The sequence below is a fragment of the Notothenia rossii genome (assembly GCF_949606895.1).
Source record: "Notothenia rossii genome assembly, chromosome: 5".
In the NCBI taxonomy this organism is placed as follows: domain Eukaryota; kingdom Metazoa; phylum Chordata; class Actinopteri; order Perciformes; family Nototheniidae; genus Notothenia; species Notothenia rossii.
The window spans coordinates 44,275,071-44,292,898 of record NC_136903.1 but is presented as its reverse complement, the minus strand read 5'-3'; the positions used below and the strand labels follow the sequence as shown (position 1 = coordinate 44,292,898).

Sequence of the window (17,828 nt, the reverse complement as noted above, 5' to 3'; positions counted from 1 at the left end):
AAACCTAAGGCTCTTTGAGCCGGACACAGAGCCATCCTCAACAAGGCTGGACAGTGACACTGAAGAGGAAGACTCAGAGTTGGATTTTGATGAGACCCAGGAAGAGCCCGTTGACTGAAAGGCTTTAGCAAAAATGCAGAGGATTGCTTGAAGGAAGGTTTGCATGTTTAATGGGACCTGTGGAGGGAGAAGGGCTCAACATTCCTGTTTTCGTTCTTCAATGAAACAAATAATTGTTCAATAAAATAATTACAACTTTTAAAAAAAATGTTTAAAAAAAAGAAATCTGTTGAAATGTCATGTTTTTTTGTTTAATTTTGCATCTAATATTTCCAAAATTCCCCAGCTTAACTTCCCATGGAAACTTTCCGCCCCTTTGCAACCCTACATACAAGTGCTTCACAATATTTTCAGCTAACAAAACTATTGCAGGAAAGGACTGCATTTCTGTCGGTCAAACAGTCGCTTATATGCGACTTTGTGTTTCTGCTGTCAGATAAACTGTGTGTACAGATGCATATATTCCAGTCATCAGAACTGTAACAGGCACCAGGAGTGCCCCAAAGAAAGCTACAAATCCTAAACATGTGGTCGGAAGACGGCTGACAATGGAATAACAGCTTAAGTTTGGAATGAAAAGGATAATTACACACTCTAAAGCTTTCCATAATATAGTAAATATCCTATATCTTCTAAAATGAAACTTTATGTTTCATGCAACAGCTTGGCTCTTAACCTAGATGATCATTTGTATATTGGAAGAGAAGAGAGATAAACATCAGTAGGGGGGGGGGGGGTTATGTCCCGGTGCGGCACGCCTGCTGTCATCTGTCCTGCTCCTGCTGCCCCCCCTCCCCACTCAGAGCCAGTGCGTGCAGCTCAGAGTATGGCGGCTGCTCGCTGCCCCCTCTCTGGACCTTGGCCTGGATCAGCGGGTGCACCATGGACATGTGGACGTTCAGGTTGTGGGCCTTCTCGAAGCGCTTCCCGCACATCAGGCACGCAAAGTCCAGGTCCGCCTCCGCCTTGTGTTTGGTCATGTGGTATTTAAGCGATGCTCGCTGGCGACACTGGAAACCACACACCTCACATCTGAAGGGAAAACATGTAAACCATAATAACATGTAAAGCCTCCTTTCACCACTCACATTTATTATTTCTAAATGATTCACCAAAGGCAGTCAGGGTCAGTAGTGGTCCAGGAATTAGTCTTAAAGCCCCAAAATGTGTATGCTTTTTAAGTGTTAGCGGTCTGAAATAAGGTCTGTGGTTAACACAGTCTGAAAAGATCTAAAAATGTTGTTCTACGACATAAAATACATCAGTATATACCCAACTCATGAATGTCATAAGCTTCTATGTATCAGAAAAACAGCGGTTGCTAACGTCATCACGATAAACATTAGCTGCATTTAGCTTAGTAATGGTGACGTGAGGTCATGTGACTGTGCCGTAGTTCCTTATTACCCCAACGTTAGCTTTATACTTCTGAAGATTGTATATACCCTTAAAAAGTGCTGTTAGGTATCATCAACATGTGACGCATATCTCCTTTTCTGCAATATTCCGAACTGCCCCAATCGATTATGTTTCTTTTTGTATAAAATACTTTAAATAATTGTTCATGAGCTACACATGTGGCATACTACATCAGGAGCACTCACTGCAGTGGCTTGGCCCCGGAGTGTCTCATCTGGTGAACTGAGAGGTGTTTCCTCTGTTTGAAGGTCTGGCCGCACTGGTCACAGATGTAGTTCCTCTCCTCTGGAAACACAAAGTAGGCAGTGCAAGCCAAACACAGGTTAAAACCAACAACTTAAAATATATATTTTTTGCTCAATTTCAGGTGTATATCAGTATGTAGTGTCTCTACTGTCTTCACGCTTTAATGTTCAAAAAGCTCTTTATTTTTCTCGGACTGCCTGTGCTGCAGCACCTCTTTTCACCCTCTGTCTGAAACCAGAGCCCAGTCTGCTCTGATTGGTTAGCTGGCCGGCTCTGTTGTGATTGATCAACACCTTAAAGATATCCCGCCCCTTAGCCTATCACATACAATGTGTTGGAGTGCTAGCCAATAGAATCAGTGTTACATGTTATGTAAATAAACAAAGGAGCCGCTGAAAACAGACCCCAGTGATCCCCTCACCGGTGTGGATGAGCTTGACGTGGCGCTGCAGGTAGCGGTCGATCATGAACACCTTGTTGCAGCCGGGGTGAGGGCAGGGCCGCTCCTTCATCTCCTCGTGATGCTCCTTGATGTGCTTCTAAACCCCCCCAATAGGAAATTCAGTCCATTAACAGAATATGGAGTAGTATGGAGAAGAACTAAAGAACTGAAATACTAAGTCCTGAAGCATTTCTGGATTGATATACACCATTATTGATCCAATTACTGAATGTGTATCCCTTTAATAACAGTTAAATTATGTCATAGTTTTTTTAATGTGACCTTCAAACCATCAGGAGCTCTGTAGACGGCGGTGCAGCCCTGATACGGACACTTGTAGATGTTAGGAAGCTCCTCTCTGAAAATAAAAACACGAAGGTAGTGTGATCGATGCATGCTGAACAACCTTGTCAAAGTTTACTGAGATGAACTGTAACAAAACAGGAATAAGACCTCTTAAAAACTATACAAACCTACAGCTTCACGACAAAGCATTAGGGCCAAATAGGTAAACAAATTATAATGATTCATAAACCAGAATAGATTTAAATTCAGAATTTCGAAGATCTAAATGGGAAATTGCCAAGATTGATTGAGTTGGTTCATACATTTCTCTTTTTAAATATTCCCTGAAATTAAAGTAGTACATTAAAAAGTGCATATTCTCAAAGTTTATGAAGTCAAACATTTGCAAGACGTTGCCGTCTGAATTGAGTTGTGCCTAAAGCAGTGTCATAATGGTTAGGGTTACCTGCAGTGAGACAAAGGTCCATAAAGATACATCTACATGTTGTATCTGTTATTTTATTTTCTCTTACAAATGTATTTCTTTTTTTTCAATCTCTAAGGAATATTCAAGGTTTTTTCTTGTAATATGACCCTCTTGCATTGAATGGCCTGTAACATACAATGGCCCTGAAACACCATGGCACAACTTCCCATAAACTACACATTAAATAAACTGATGCTGAATGGAGGTTGTGTATAAAGAAATATAGACGTGTACGTACGCTTTAGGTTTCAACTTGTTCTTCCAGCCGGGTTTGGGTCCAGGTTTTTTTCTAATTTTGGGCTCCTCCTGGGCCTTCGGGATCCTTCTTCTCTTGTTGGTGACGCTCACCCTGGGGGGGGAGGAAAGCTTCACTAAACACTGTAACCTGCTCCTGTCTGAATTCACCTGCAGTCTGTCTCTGCTGTTTGAGAAGAAACTGAAGAATATCTGCACCCACCTTTTGTCTGGTTCAAACTCATCGTCAGATAACCGCCCTCTCCTACTCTCCTCAAAGTCATCCTCGGAGATTACCCTTCACACACACACACACACACACGCACGCACGCACGCACGCACGCACGCACGCACGCACACACACACACACACACACACACACAGTTAAAGTGTAGAAGTTAAGACCTTCTATCATTGCAACATATCACTTAAAAGGCAGAGCAGTGCAGATATTGAGGTTTGGGAAAGGAACCCAGAGGGACTCACTTGTCAGACAGATCACTGTCGGGGGCCCTGTCCTCCAGTGGGGCCACAGCAGGGGACAACGCCTCGTCATGACCTGTGAAGTCTGATAGAGGAAAACACAACAGGACAAACCAGCGGGACATTTAGAGAATGCTCAGTGATGAGATGGTATATTACATATTAGATGGTAACAAATTACATCTGCGGTCACTATGCCAGAGTTTCACAAACCTTTCATATCCTGCAACTCATTTACGTGAATAAACCAAGATACAAAAATTAATAAGTAGTTTTAAGAATGGGATTCACGATCTACATCCCATAAATTTGAAATAATCAGTAATCCAATCGTCATTGGCAATGGGAAGCAGGTTATTATTGGTATGGTATCTCTAAAGAATTATTTTAAACTGACTGGGTAAACAGTACATAAAACACATCACAGTTCAACATCCCAGGAAATAAATCAAGTATTGTACAGCTACAAAATATCAGAGTAATGAGGGGATCACTGGGGTCTGTTTTCAGCGGCTCCTTTGTTTACTTACATAACATGTAACACTGATTATATTGGCTAGGCGGGATATCTTTACTTATCGTAGCAGTGAAATATTAAGTGAAACAGTGAAATATTAAAAACAAAGAATGATTGATGCCCTGCATTAATATGTATTCTTTCTGCTGTGGAAAAGGCTGTTTTATTTTTATTCTATTTGCATTTGGTCATAAACCAAAGCGCTGGACATGTCACTCATAACTGGAGGTGATCTTCTCATGTGTGGGTGATTAGCATCATATTGATAACATCCTCAGAATATCACCAACACCATCCTGCTCCCTCCTGTCTTACCCCTCTGGGGATTGTATTGTATAGTATATGAATGCATTTCTTATATCTTGTATTGAGTGTTTTTTAGTAAACATGTCTATCCTCTCATGCAGACTTCACTTCAGCACGTACACTGTTGTCTACTTTGAAACCACTGCTGGATTTCTAAGACATACAAAAATGTGGTGAGATTAGAACATGATGACCCTGCTGCAGCAAGCTAAAAAGTATGACTAAAAAACCTAAATAAATAAGAAGACATACTACCCAAAGAACAGATTTACATTACATGTCACTTATTAGACGCTTTTATCCAAAGCGACTTACATACTCAGTACTGTGGGCAATCCCCATAGGAGCAATTTGGGAGGAAGTGTCTTGCCCAGGGACACAACGACATGCTGACTGCAGTGGGGTTTGAACCTGTGACCCCCTGATCCAAACACCAATGCACAACCCACTACACCACCCGCCTCCCATTTAGAGTCAATAAGTGAATGATGAAGGGCTGTGTAATATCTGTGACTATATGAAGAGATTGTATCAGAAGACTGAGGATTTCTTGCAACTAACCACTTAAAATCTCAAGCGCCAGGCTTTCTCTTGAGCTATCCAAGAATGATTATTGTTATTGGACACACCAGTAACAGCTGTAGCAGTCTTACCTTCAGGGTTGCAGGTCCAGTCTGCGGGGCTCTGAGAGAGGACTGCAGCCGGACTGTGCTGAGCTAAAGTGCTCACACTCCCCGATGCTGTCCTCACATTCCCGCTGCACCCCTCCTCTTCCTCCTCCTGTTCCTCCTCCCAAGACACCCTTCCCTCTCCATTGTCCCTCCCACTGCATGAGTTCATAGAGAATGGTTGTGCAGCTGGGGTGCACTGAGTGTCCATGATGTATCTGTGACCATCAACACACCCCCAGGCGGCCTGAACAGAGCCCCAGCCCCGGCCCTCCAGCACCTCCTTCAGGTCGGGACAGGAGCGGCAGGCCCCCCCGTGATGGTGGGCCCAGGACACAAGGCTGTGGAGGCACTGAGGGTCTGAGGTGAAGGAGTGAGGAGCTGAAGGGGAACAGCAACAGATAAAGGAGATCAGTCCACCTGCGTTTTATCTCATTTCTGTAAGAACAACCAAAGAAGAAATGCTTTTACTTACTTATCGGGACATGGTTTACTGAGGCTTCTGGACACTTCTTCCTGAAAAAGGAACCAGGCAGTAGCTCATATTTGTAGATGTTTATGCTTGAACAACAGAGATTCTTATAATATAGTCACACTTGGCCAGACTGTTTGTTAAAGCCAGTCCTTTGTTTTGTAAAAATGATACAGAAATATAGTCATGTGACCTCTGTAGTCAAGAGACTATAAAAGACTACATTTCCCACCAGCCTTTTAAGAGACACAGAGTGTGTGAAGACGCCATCAAGATACAGTTTTAAACCGTTCATTTATATTACACAACGTAGAAGACAGAAAGGTGATCTTAGTTGTTTATTATTTTATTTGAGTTTTGCCTCTTTTGTTTTGATTTGTTTGACTGTTGTCCTGTTTTCTTAACGTGTGGTATGAATTTTACGAATGCTATGAGTCGCACAACATCACCACATGATCTGAAAGCAGATAAGTCGTCACAACTGTAAGAATAACAAACGCACTGAAAGGTAATGCGTCTGTTAGAAGCGTCCTCTTCTCAGACTCACCAGCTCTTCAGGTTCTCTTTCCCGACCGGTGGGAGGTTGACTCTCTGCAGGAACCGGATCAGGATGCTGTGGCACTTGTAGAACTTGGAGTGGCATTTCTTGCAAATGAACTCTGATAATCGGGGGTCGCGATCCAACTGGACCCCCACCAGTCGCTGGAAGTCTGTGTGGAATAAGAGGGGGGACGTCGGCTCATCGTCAGTAATATCCGCGGCCCCCCGGGGCCTCCTGTTGAAGGCGTGACGCAGGCTGCGCAGAGAGAACTTCCCGTGGCAGAGCCGGCAGAGGGCGGTGGACAGGCGACCTGATGGAGAACACACAGCAGAGGTTCTTATTAAACTGTTCCTCATGATGCAAATCTGGACGCTTGATTGGAGGGTTACTTTAAAAATGTATTCTGAAACAATTACTAATGACCTGTACAAAAATGTAGTCAGTAGCCAAACTAATTATCACAATATAAATGTAATGTAACCTGATTACTTTCTTTTTCTTCATTTCATGAAGCATATTCACACAGTAGCCTATACAGAACATGAGCAGGATTAAAATCTGAGTTGACAGAAAATGCAGCGTTTTAGTAGATTACGATAAAATAAAAATAAATGTTACTGAAATGGAATAGATTGTATACTAATTACATAATCTTTTTGCATGTAATCCATTACTCCCCAAGACTATCTAAAAGGAAATATATGCAAGTAGGGACCTTGAATATAATTAAGTCACTTCTAGCTCAACGCAGAGGACACCATTAAATAAACTGCAAATCAAACCGGGCTTTGTTTTTGTCAGAAATGTTTACATAGCTTAGAACCTATAAGACAGTCATATCAGCATAGATCTGATCCAATAAGCAGGAGAATAAAATCGACTTCCACTTTGTGACGACCAACATATTTTTTTGACAGCAGAACTATCCAAGAAGATGTTTTCTGATAAGCAAAGCACTGCATTTTTATTAAATATATTATTTTGGTGACTTCTATGTGACCAAACCCAATTACATCTATATGTTTCTGTTTCTGTAGTAGATTGGTCTTTTATGCAGTATTCAAATGTATATTGCATATTTTATATTGTGTATTCTTAAGATACTCTATTGATACAATTTATTTGTTATTCTTTTTTTATTTTATTCTATTATTTTGTTATGACTTTTAGCAATGCTGTTGTGACAAAACAATTTCCCAACTTTGGATGAATAAAGCATCCCTCCATTCTCCCGGGACACTGACCTGCGGCTCTGATCTTGCCCTCTGGAGGTTTCTGTGTGTCGACAGCTGCGTTCACGATGCAGTCTAAGTCAGCCATGTTGTCTTTTTCTGCGTCGTCATGGTAAAGGTTGTCAGTGGTAACAGGGACGGTCTTCTTAGGTCGGCCTCTGTTTCCAGACGGCTTCTTCTCCTCAGTGACGCTCGTCTGCGTCCCGCTGCTCTGCGATGGCCTTGGACGTCTGCTTTTCTTCATAGTTTATCGATTCTTGGAATCTCAGCAGCAGATCCTGATGATGGAGCCCTGCAGCCTGAGACACATATATGTGATAAAATGAAGATATAATAAGTTAAACTTGGTCATATCTATTCTTGTGTAATATATCCTAAAATGACTGTTCATGTTGTTTGAATTATAATGTGCAAAATATTACATCTGTCCTATAGAAAGCTCCTTTTTTACCCAGCCTTCTGTGCACCAACATAGGCAGTGGTGGAATGTAACCAGGTACATTTACACAAGTACTGTACCAATTATCAATTTGAGGTACTTATACTTTACTCGAGTACTTCCATTTCTGCCCATTTAGACTTTTTCTCCACCACATCTCAAAGGGAAATATTGTACTTTTGACTCCACCTCATTTATTTGTCATTTGGAGTTACTAGTTACTTTTTACATAAGTAACATAACATGTTTACTTGTAATGGAGTATATTTAGATTGTGGTATTAGGACTTTAGCTTCAGTAAAGGATCTGAGTAGGATGTTTTTCCATACCAAGCATTCATGCAACTGAGTTACCAATGAATTATTTTTGCAATAAGCAGTAGAATTCAATCATATAAAATCTGAATCATTTAGTGGGAATGCTGATACAGCATTCTTCTACGCACAAATTCTTTATTCTTATTCAGGTAATTTTGCACCACATCGCAGAAACTCCATTCAAACATCAAAACGTTCAGCTCGATCGGGAATCAATGGCTATTACTTTTCTCATTCATAACTTTCATAATTCCAGGGATATATCCCATAATTCATCACATTTTTAACATGGAAGTTAATGGAAAAACTCTTCAGACGTGAAAAATCTTCATGCGACTTCAACTGCTAACTGCTCCTTCTTCAACTGCTAACTGCTCCTTCATACTTTCACTCAAAAACCTCATTTCAACTTTAAAATGTTACACATCTTTCTGACATTATTCGTGTTACACAACTTTTAAATCAGATTCATACTTTTAGAGATGTTAAACATTGTTCAGACCTTGGTAAAGAGGCCTTCTTCAGATGTTAACATTAGTGTATATTGCGTATAGGTTTTGCGCAGCTTGTTAAGGCTAGAGTGCGTGATGTCACAGCTAGAGTGGGGGACAGCTTGAAATTCGCCTTCACACCTTTTTTTTTTAAACCTGCCATAATTCCCAAACCCTACACTCCTGAGACATAATTTTTCATGAAAAACTTAGGAAAACCTCTCCTAGATTGGAAAATAATTTTTTAAGCAAAATAATGAAATAAAATGTCTCTTGAGGGCATGAAGTGACAAAAACGTTCAACATGTCTCCATTAAGGCCCATTGTAAGTTCAGCCTGATCTTTCCTCACAGCAGCAGCCGCACACCTTTAGTTAATCTGCCAAAAAGGCCACATCATGGACCCGAAAGTACACAAAAAGCACACTTCAGACGCTCAGGGTCCTTGACATGCTTCACGCGTTGAAATTTCACCGATATCTGTTACAGTTCTTCAACAAAACGTTCACATGTAAGAGGTTTATCTCTCATTCAGAACAATGGAAAGGCCCTCCTCTCACTGATTACTGCACATCACCATGGAAACCTTTGATCTCTGGACTCAAGCACAGGTGTTTCATAACGTTGTTACCTCAAACATAAACACCTGTGTGTTACCGACATGCTCAGAACGCCACCAAACATAACATGATGGTTAACACTGTGGCCCTGAACATCTCTACGTCAAATCTGATGTTACATAATGTGGTGTTACCATGGCAACGCATGCCTCGCCATAAAACACGATATCGCTGTAACTCCAATGGACATGGTTCGATCGTCCCCCAATGTTCACTTGTATATCACCGGTCCATGCCTCAACAGCTCTATGCCAAATCTGACGCATCCCTTTTAAAAAAAAACGATGTTGTCGTGATTAGTGTTGCACGGTGTACCGATACTTGAAAGGTACCGCGATACCCTGCCGTTAACAACGTTACGATTCCTCCGTTTCATTAGTATCGGTACTTTAAGAATGACGGGGCAAAGTACTCCGGTGAGAAAGCGCTGTTTTAATAAGAGCTGCGTGCGTTCAGCGCTCTGCTTCCACTCCCTGCACTGCAGCCGTGCCTGCAGTCCCTCCCCTCTCTCGTGCTAGCTGCCAGAGCATGTGAGAAAACGAGAAGCATGGCTGCAAGTGGGAGTGCAACTGCCACTACGCCTCGGCTTGCTGACAAAAAAGATGCCAGAAGCGAAATTTGGAAGTATTTTAGCTATATCTCTGACAGTGAGGGCAAGCCTAGGGACACCACAAGGCCTGTCTGTAAGAAATGTTTTAGATCCCTGCAAACCAAGGGAGCCAACATATCAAACTTGGCTAAGCACCTCGGCGACCGGCATCCAGAGCTGTTTAAAGAATTTAAAGACAGACAGGTTAGCGAATGTGATAGATAACATAATTACATCATGCTCATGCCCTCAAATCTAAGTCAAACAAGTGTAATTTATTTTGTGACAAACGAACGTTTTCGTAGTTTGACGAGGCAATTAATGGCAATGATAACTGTCTAATATGGCTATCTTTTTAGCTAAATTACCAATGTGGCTAACATCTGCAATGTACATTTTGTCAATACTTATTTATATTACTGTACTACATGTATGTACATGTTAATAAAATATAAAGTTAACTATCAAAGAAATCACATAATCTCAAGTATAAAGATGTTGTAAGAAAACACTTAAAGGTGGGGTAGGTAAGTTTGAGAAACCGGCTCGAGATACACTTTTTGTTATATTCTATGGAATGCTCTTAACATCCCGATAGCAATGAATATCTTAAATGTCATCTGTGGAAGCCGTAATACTGTACAAAGTATGACCAATTTATTTTAGCCGGCCCGGCTAAAATAACTGGATGGCCTACTGTACCTGCCTGTCAGCCTTCCATCTGTGCACAAACTTATCTCGTGCCCTCATTGTTCATGTGCGCGTTCGTGTGTGTTGGAGGAGGGGCTCTGTAAGGAAGTGGCAGATTTTCTCCGGCTGTGTATTTTCAAATTCTAGCGCACTAGAGCTGGTTTCTCCAAAATTACCTACCCCACCTTTAACAGATAAACTACAATTGTATTGATCATGAAAATAATAAAAGAAAAGTATCAAAAAAGAATCGGAATCGCAATTCTTGACTTGGTATCGAAACCAAAATGTTGGTATCGTGACAGCACTAGTAGTGATACCTATGCAAATGGTCAAAGCAGCACCTGACTTCAGATAATGGTTAATGGTCCGGCCCTCAACAGCTCTATGTTAATTATGGGGTGTCATCATATGCCGTTTCCATGGAAACGCATCCCTCGCCATAAAACACGATGTCGCTGTAACTCCAATGGACGCGGTCCGATCGTCCACCAAACTTCGCTTGTATATCACCGGTCCATGCCTCAACAGCTCTACGCCAAATCTGAGATCTCAACATAGGCTGTTTCTATGGAAACGCATCCCGCGTCAAAAAACACGATCCTGCCGTAACTCCTATACAAATGGTCAAAACAGCAGCAGACTTTAGATAATGGTTAATGGTCCGGCCCTCAACAGCTCTACGTCAATTATAGGGTTTCATCATATGCAGTTTCCATGGAAACGCATCCCTCGCCATAAAACACGATGATATCGGAACTCCTATGAAAATGGTCAAAACAGCACCAGACTTCAGATGATGGTTAATGGTCAACAGCTCTATGTCAATTATGGGGTGTCATCATATGCCGTTTCCATGGAAACGCATGCCTCGCCATAAGACACAATGTCACTGTAACTCCAACGGACACGGTCCGATCGTCCACCAAACTTCACTTGTATATCACCGGTCCATGCCTCAACAGCTCTACGCCAAATCTGAGATCTCACCATAGGCTGTTTCCATGGAAACGTATCCCTCGCCAAAAAACACGATGTCGCTGTAGCTCCAATGGACACGGTCCGATCGTCCCCCAATCTTCACCTGTACATCACCTCTCCATGCCTCAACAGCTCTACGTCAAATCTGACATCTCACCATATGCCGTTTCCTCGCCAAAAAACACGATTTTGTCGTAACGCCTATGAAAAGGGTCAAAACAGCACCAGACTTCAGATAATGGTTAATGGTCTATGTGCCAATAGTGAGTTTTCCTCAAAATGTGTTGCCATGGCAACACATCCCTCGCAATGAAACACGATACTGCTATAACTCCTATGAAAATGGTCAAAAAGTGCTCAAACTTCACATGTGTGCTAACAGTCCAGCCGTGAAGACATCTACGGGACAGTTTTGAGATTTCTTCAAATGGCGTTGCCATGGCAACACAATGCTCGCCATGAAACACGGTTTTCTCATAACTTCAGTGAAAATGCTCCAAACGGCCCAAAACTTCACAGGTTTGGTAACGATGCAGCCATCAACACATCTAAGAGTATTATGGGGTGTCATCAAGTACCTTTGCCATTGCGACAGATCATTCGCCATCAAGTTAGTTCAACAGTTTGCAGTTCAAATATTCTGCTCCTTTTCCAAGCCTTTTTTACTTTCTTTTCTTCTCTTATCACACATTCAAGCCGCCAGTGTTCATGTATCATTTCAGTCTAAATTATTCACTTTCTTCTTACACATTACATTTCAGCATAGCAGTGCAATTTCTTCAGGAATTGCATTCTCTAGTTTTCTTTGCTGCCCCACTATTTTCTGCTGATCATATTTAGCATAAAATCCATTAGTTTCATTAATATATAATAAAACACAATAAGTGGTTGAAGCTACATTCAAGAACAGTGTTGCAAATAAGCTAAATATATTATGATAAAATAAAAATAAAATGTCTATGTATCTTAAGGCAACCCATAAGGACCCAGCGGGTGTCACATGAACTTCAAATGTTTTGGAAAGTTCCTTATACAGCTTTAGCCTTTATTTTATCTCATGATGTCTCTAAGTGACACACACTGAACAGTCTGGTGGGTCAATGTCCAGGAGATGTTGTGTTCCCATAACAACATGTCCAAGATGTCCATGTGCCAGACTAACAAATGTGACATAACGAGCTACATTTAAAAAAAAAAAAAGTGTTTCTAAAGGTCAAATTCAAGCCATTTAAGAATTAAAATGCTTACATAACATGTCCTTTATTACATGTAACCTGTTGTGGAAACATGTATTGATCAAATTGATGTGAAACAAATGAACGCTGTGACACTGGTGTCACATCGGGACTTTAACCCTAAACTTTCACAGTAACCCCAAAGTGATCTGCTCAGTTAATTTAGCTGATTCAATTATATTGAGTTAATATGTTCTTATTCTTCAATTCAAAGAATGTTCGAACTAATTTAAAGTTAAAAATAAGAGTTATTTTACCATTAAAGCCCAATGTGACATACATTTCAGATATTTGACAATAGGGGGGGTTTCTTGTCAGAAATGTGTTCTAAGAGGTCTATTTAGTCTAAATTATGTTCCCCTTCATTTCCCCAAAAGTAGAAATGGGTCCGGGTTCTTATGCACAGAACGTCCAGAATATTCTCACTCTGACAACACGACACATCTCTATTGACTGTTACTGTCAACAAGCTAGTGCTAGCTGTTAGCCTGAGCATCCTGAATGAGCATGCTACGTGTTAGCTCGTGTTCAGATGTTACATCGTTATGACTACTGTAGTGATGCGTTAAAGCCTACCGTCACACTCTGTAAATCCTAGCACTTCCAGAACATGTTGTTGGAACATAGATATGATTTTCATGAGCCAGGAACACAGCTCTGTGATCCAAACGCTGCTGCCAGTTGTAAACATTAGAACCCGGAAGTGCTACTGGAACACAATACAAGCGAAATGATAACAGAGCGCTCCCCGGCGTCCATGGAAAGTAAGCGACGACTGAAATGAAATACAAATGAATAAACTGAACAAAAATGTTTTTATTCATATATTTTGTAATGTATATTATGCATCTATATAATTGCGAGTACTTTCACTATTTTATTTTATTTTAAATTGTTGTCTTACCTATAAAGTCGGTTACATGCATAGGTTACATGACAAACAAATATTCAAATAAAGTTATATTCATGCAATTGCAATTGCCACAGAAAAAATAAGTATAATGATTTTTTTTTTTAAATATATGACTCATGAATCTGTATTAAGTCTGGTAAGAAAATGCAGTACTACTACAGCCATTCAAATGACAGCGTTGTTTTCCCTCAAAAGTGGGCGGAACCGTCATTTTTGCCCGGAAGTGACGCATGTGTTACTCTCATCAGCTAAAAGTTCACACAAAGCATAATGGGAATACAAAAATGTGCAGGTTAACATTTATTTCTAAAATGTGTCCTTATTTGAGATATCTGAATTAAGGTGATTCTTTATTTATTTACCTTCTGTCTGTGGTGTTGTGGGGTTTGGTACATGCAGGGTTACGGCATACATGTGTGCTTAGGTGCTCTTCGAGTGCACTCAACCTAAATGACATAATGCTGTAACTTTAATTAAAGCCAGCAATTTATCAAATCCCATTGGGTCTATGTGAAGGGCTAATGTACTCTTTCCCAACATAACAAAAACATCTACAGCTAATAATGGCGCCTATGTTAACATTTATCTCTTCATGGCATTTCTTTAAGCTTACTTCACAACTCAACATAAATTGGTTCTATAGCTTATCCCTCCTTCACTATTACTCTTGCCATAGTTGCCATTTGACAAAAATTAAAGAGATGTATATACCTTGGAAGTGCAATCCCAGCTTCCATGAACCCAAAAGTCACTATAGAGATTTGATAGGATGGTAATAAGCATAAAGACATCATTTGTATGGCTGGCTATTTTTCTCTTGTTTAGATTCTCAATCGACCAAATTATAAGATTTGAAAATACAATTAATGTCCAAAAAATAAATGTAATCTTTTTCTTTTGCAAACGGTTTAACATTAAACGTATCGCTTTTCTCTTGTTAAGAAGCTTATAGGATTGTTTTTTCGATTATCCAGGTGTTTGAACATTTGCATTTGTGAAAAACTAAAAAAACTTACAATAAAGCAACCATTAGTACACCATATTCCTAAAACACATTTATTTCAAAAGTAACATTTATCAAAATCATAATCGAACAGTGTAACACCGCCAACAACAAAATCACATTTGTATCATTGTGAAACAAACTCCCTGACAGACACGGACCATGCATTGGATGCTTTGACAGAAGAAGCTCCAATCTCTGCTTTCAGGAATACATGTCCTCATATTCCTTGATAACATACAGATCCAAGAACATGTGACCTGAACAGCGCTGAATCCGTCCTCCTTTTAATATATAGCTGTGTGAATGCAGGTCTTTTCTGTGAGGGAGGGGCCTTCAGTTGATGGTGAGCACGTCGCTCTGGATCTCGTGGCTCAGCTGAGTCTGCAGGTCGCTCAGCTTCTTTTTCAGGACAGCCAGCGCCGACATGACGATGGTCTCCGGCCGCAGAGAGCCGCATGACTCCACGTTGTAGAAGAACCTGAGGGGGAATATCCCGAGAGCACTTTAGACACACGCAGTATCTTTTTTTTTTTTTTTTAACAGATCAAAGCAGATATATACATGTGTAACAAAATATATATTTTGACAAAAACATATTATTTGGTATCAGATAGAGTGGTGCAGGGGAGTCCTAAAAACCTGAAACTGAGTTAGCATTTTACCACTTCGGTTCCCTTGTGTCCAAGTCAGTGTTTATTGAAAGTGTTTTGAGTTAGAAGCCTGAAATAAGGTCTGTACTAGTTAACAAAAGCTAAAGAGATATTCATGCTTTGTTTTCCGACATAAAAATAACATAATAATAATAATAATAATAATAATAATAATATAAGAATAATATTCATCCAACGGAAAAATCATGTATTTTTTTTTCTGATGAAGGAGCACTCGGGATGCTAACTTTCAAATCAGGCTACAAAAATAAGTCATCACTGCACCACATTTATTGAAATAGAGCAATGAATTTCAAAGTGCTATCTTGCTTTTTTTATTCATAGAGCTGCATGCATTTCCCATTGGCCAACATATCTACAAATCACACTTACATGTTCCCTCATTAACTCAAGAGTGTGAAACATTCTTTCCTCACCTCTCTGGCTTCCCATTGGGGTCATAGGGAGCCTGCACCTCATCCTCCTCAATCTCTGAGTATTCACTCTTTGGCCTAAGAATCAGAGTGATACATGCGTCAATTCATCATCCACTCATTGTTTAAGTTGATACATTTAACTTGAACTTTACTAAATCATCTCATACCACTCCTCAGGCCGGGGGAACACTGTGTGCCTCAGTGAGTTGTCGGGGTCGTACTCGAAGGACACCCCCGCTGTGGGGTTCCACTTGGCGTGCTCCTTACCGAAGCCTTTCTTTGCGTACGCCCTGAGCCGCACCTCCTGACCTTTACGGAGCTTCACCAGTATAATGTCTATATTGTGTCAGATAGAAGGGCAGAGAGTCAGGAAAATGTTTTAAATGTCGGATAAAATTATGGTAAAACAGACGTCTGACAATAACATGCCTATAGACAAGATCCTCTCTTACCATCTTGTTCCACATAGTCATTGGGATCATTGTCTCGACTCCTGGAAGTTACCTGGAAAGCCCAATAAAATTACAGTCAGATTCTCTTCTGATTCCCTTTCCTCTAATGACTTCAATAACCGTAGAAAGAACTCACCGGGATCACTCTGGGATTATTGGACAAAAGGTCTCGTGAGGTGACATGACGCGTCTGGTCTTCAGTGCATCGGACGTCCATCGTCAACTCCACAGAGCACTCGGGACAGAAATCATCACAGGTGCAGTCCTGCATGAGGACCAGAGAGGAAATCATGTCTGTCCTCCAGGAAACAACGTAACAAACACTACCAGGACAATAAATGTGTTACTCTAATTCTACTACCCAACTTATCATGTTTTTGCCTTTTGTCTGCACTTTCTCTTTACTAAATACTAAGGCTGCTCGATTATGGCAAAAATGATAATCTCGATTATTTGGGTCAATAATTGATATCACGATTATTAAAAACGATTATCCATTTACTTTGAAAACATCCATTTATTGAAACAATAAATAATTTGAACAGTATGTTTTTAACAGTTGATTACCCTGAACTTTAAGTATAATTCAACTGAAAAACCAATAAAAAAATCTTTTTATTCCAATTATGTTGTTTTCATAATCGTTGCAAGCCAAAATCGTAATAGCGATTAAATACGATTAATTGAGCAGCCCTACTAAATATAACTAAACACTGAACTTGGATACGTTTTCAGGGCTCTTTTTGAATAAAGATGTTTAACAAACTATAAAATGGAAGTGGTAAAATAGGAAACATTCAGAAGAGAAACTAAAGACAGACAACAAGATGTTAAAAGCCAGTGTGTACTAACACTGAGAATGTATTAGCTCAGTGGTTCCCAACATTTTTCAGTCAGGCCCCCCTTGGGTGATTGGAAATATTTTCGAGCCCCCCTAACCCGGTTCCCACTGAGATTGGTAGAATTAATTGTATATAGTTGTACAAACATGACATTTTCTCTGCTAATAATAACAAGAGAAGATTCAAATAGAATTTTATATTTTATTATGGATTGAACAACAAAACAAAAGTACTTGTATTGCCAGATGATCCTGTGCCACTGTGAAATAATGAGGCCTAATTTAAACAATTAGAAATACTGCTTATCAATCCGGTACTTTAACATTATTTTTATAGGTTCTTTTTGTTATTTTTTAAGGGAAAAACTAAACAAATTGGAAACAGAATTAACATTGATTTATTGTATGTATAGTGGGGATTATGGGCTGCTAGCACACATGACATACCTGCAGTGGTGGTTGTAACTAAGTAGATTTACTCAAGTACTGTACTTATTTTGAGGTACTTAAGTATTTCCACTTTTTCTTCTTTGTAATTCTGCTCCACTACAGTCCAGAGGTAAATTGTGTACTTTTACTCAACTACGTGTATTTACCTTTAGTTACTTTACAGATGTGGATGAATGATGTGAAATATAATCAAGTCTTAAATCAGACTTTAGTTACACCTGGAGTAAATTCACAATCTACCCTGCGGTATACTACTTTTACTTTAAGTGGACCTATCATGCTATATTTGAACAATATATTGTAGGGCCATACCTATATTAAAGTAT

General features: G+C 40.1%; 2 protein-coding genes across 3 annotated transcripts in view; both read right to left on the bottom strand.

Annotated features, from left to right (window-relative positions):
• Nucleotides 1–153: 153 nt before the first annotated feature.
• Nucleotides 154–13,463, bottom strand: znf276 (zinc finger protein 276). 2 transcript variants are annotated; one of them, XM_079681526.1, is made up of 12 exons: nucleotides 13,330–13,463; nucleotides 7,405–7,691; nucleotides 6,167–6,470; nucleotides 5,623–5,663; nucleotides 5,133–5,528; nucleotides 3,660–3,741; nucleotides 3,397–3,471; nucleotides 3,178–3,288; nucleotides 2,450–2,525; nucleotides 2,147–2,264; nucleotides 1,665–1,764; nucleotides 154–1,092 (listed from the first exon to the last, which is right to left on the bottom strand). In XM_079681526.1, the coding sequence occupies exons 2-12, from the start codon at nucleotides 7,634–7,636 to the stop codon at nucleotides 825–827; spliced, it is 1,803 nt and encodes a 600-aa protein (XP_079537652.1). In that variant the 5' UTR covers nucleotides 7,637–7,691; nucleotides 13,330–13,463; the 3' UTR covers nucleotides 154–824. The 2 variants fall into 2 exon arrangements, 1 of the variants encoding a protein (XP_079537652.1); XR_013808227.1 differs by having other exon boundaries at nucleotides 951–1,092; nucleotides 2,458–2,525.
• A 1,245-nt stretch (nucleotides 13,464–14,708) lies between these two features.
• Nucleotides 14,709–17,828, bottom strand: part of polr2c (RNA polymerase II subunit C) — an 8,631-nt gene continuing 5,511 nt past the window's right edge. The window contains exons 5-9 of the mRNA XM_079680044.1: nucleotides 16,348–16,476; nucleotides 16,212–16,263; nucleotides 15,927–16,095; nucleotides 15,760–15,834; nucleotides 14,709–15,150 (exon numbers count right to left, since the gene is read on the bottom strand). Coding sequence (XP_079536170.1) covers nucleotides 15,006–15,150; nucleotides 15,760–15,834; nucleotides 15,927–16,095; nucleotides 16,212–16,263; nucleotides 16,348–16,476 — 570 coding nt within the window. The 3' untranslated portion in view covers nucleotides 14,709–15,005. The remainder of the gene's footprint in view (nucleotides 15,151–15,759; nucleotides 15,835–15,926; nucleotides 16,096–16,211; nucleotides 16,264–16,347; nucleotides 16,477–17,828) is intronic.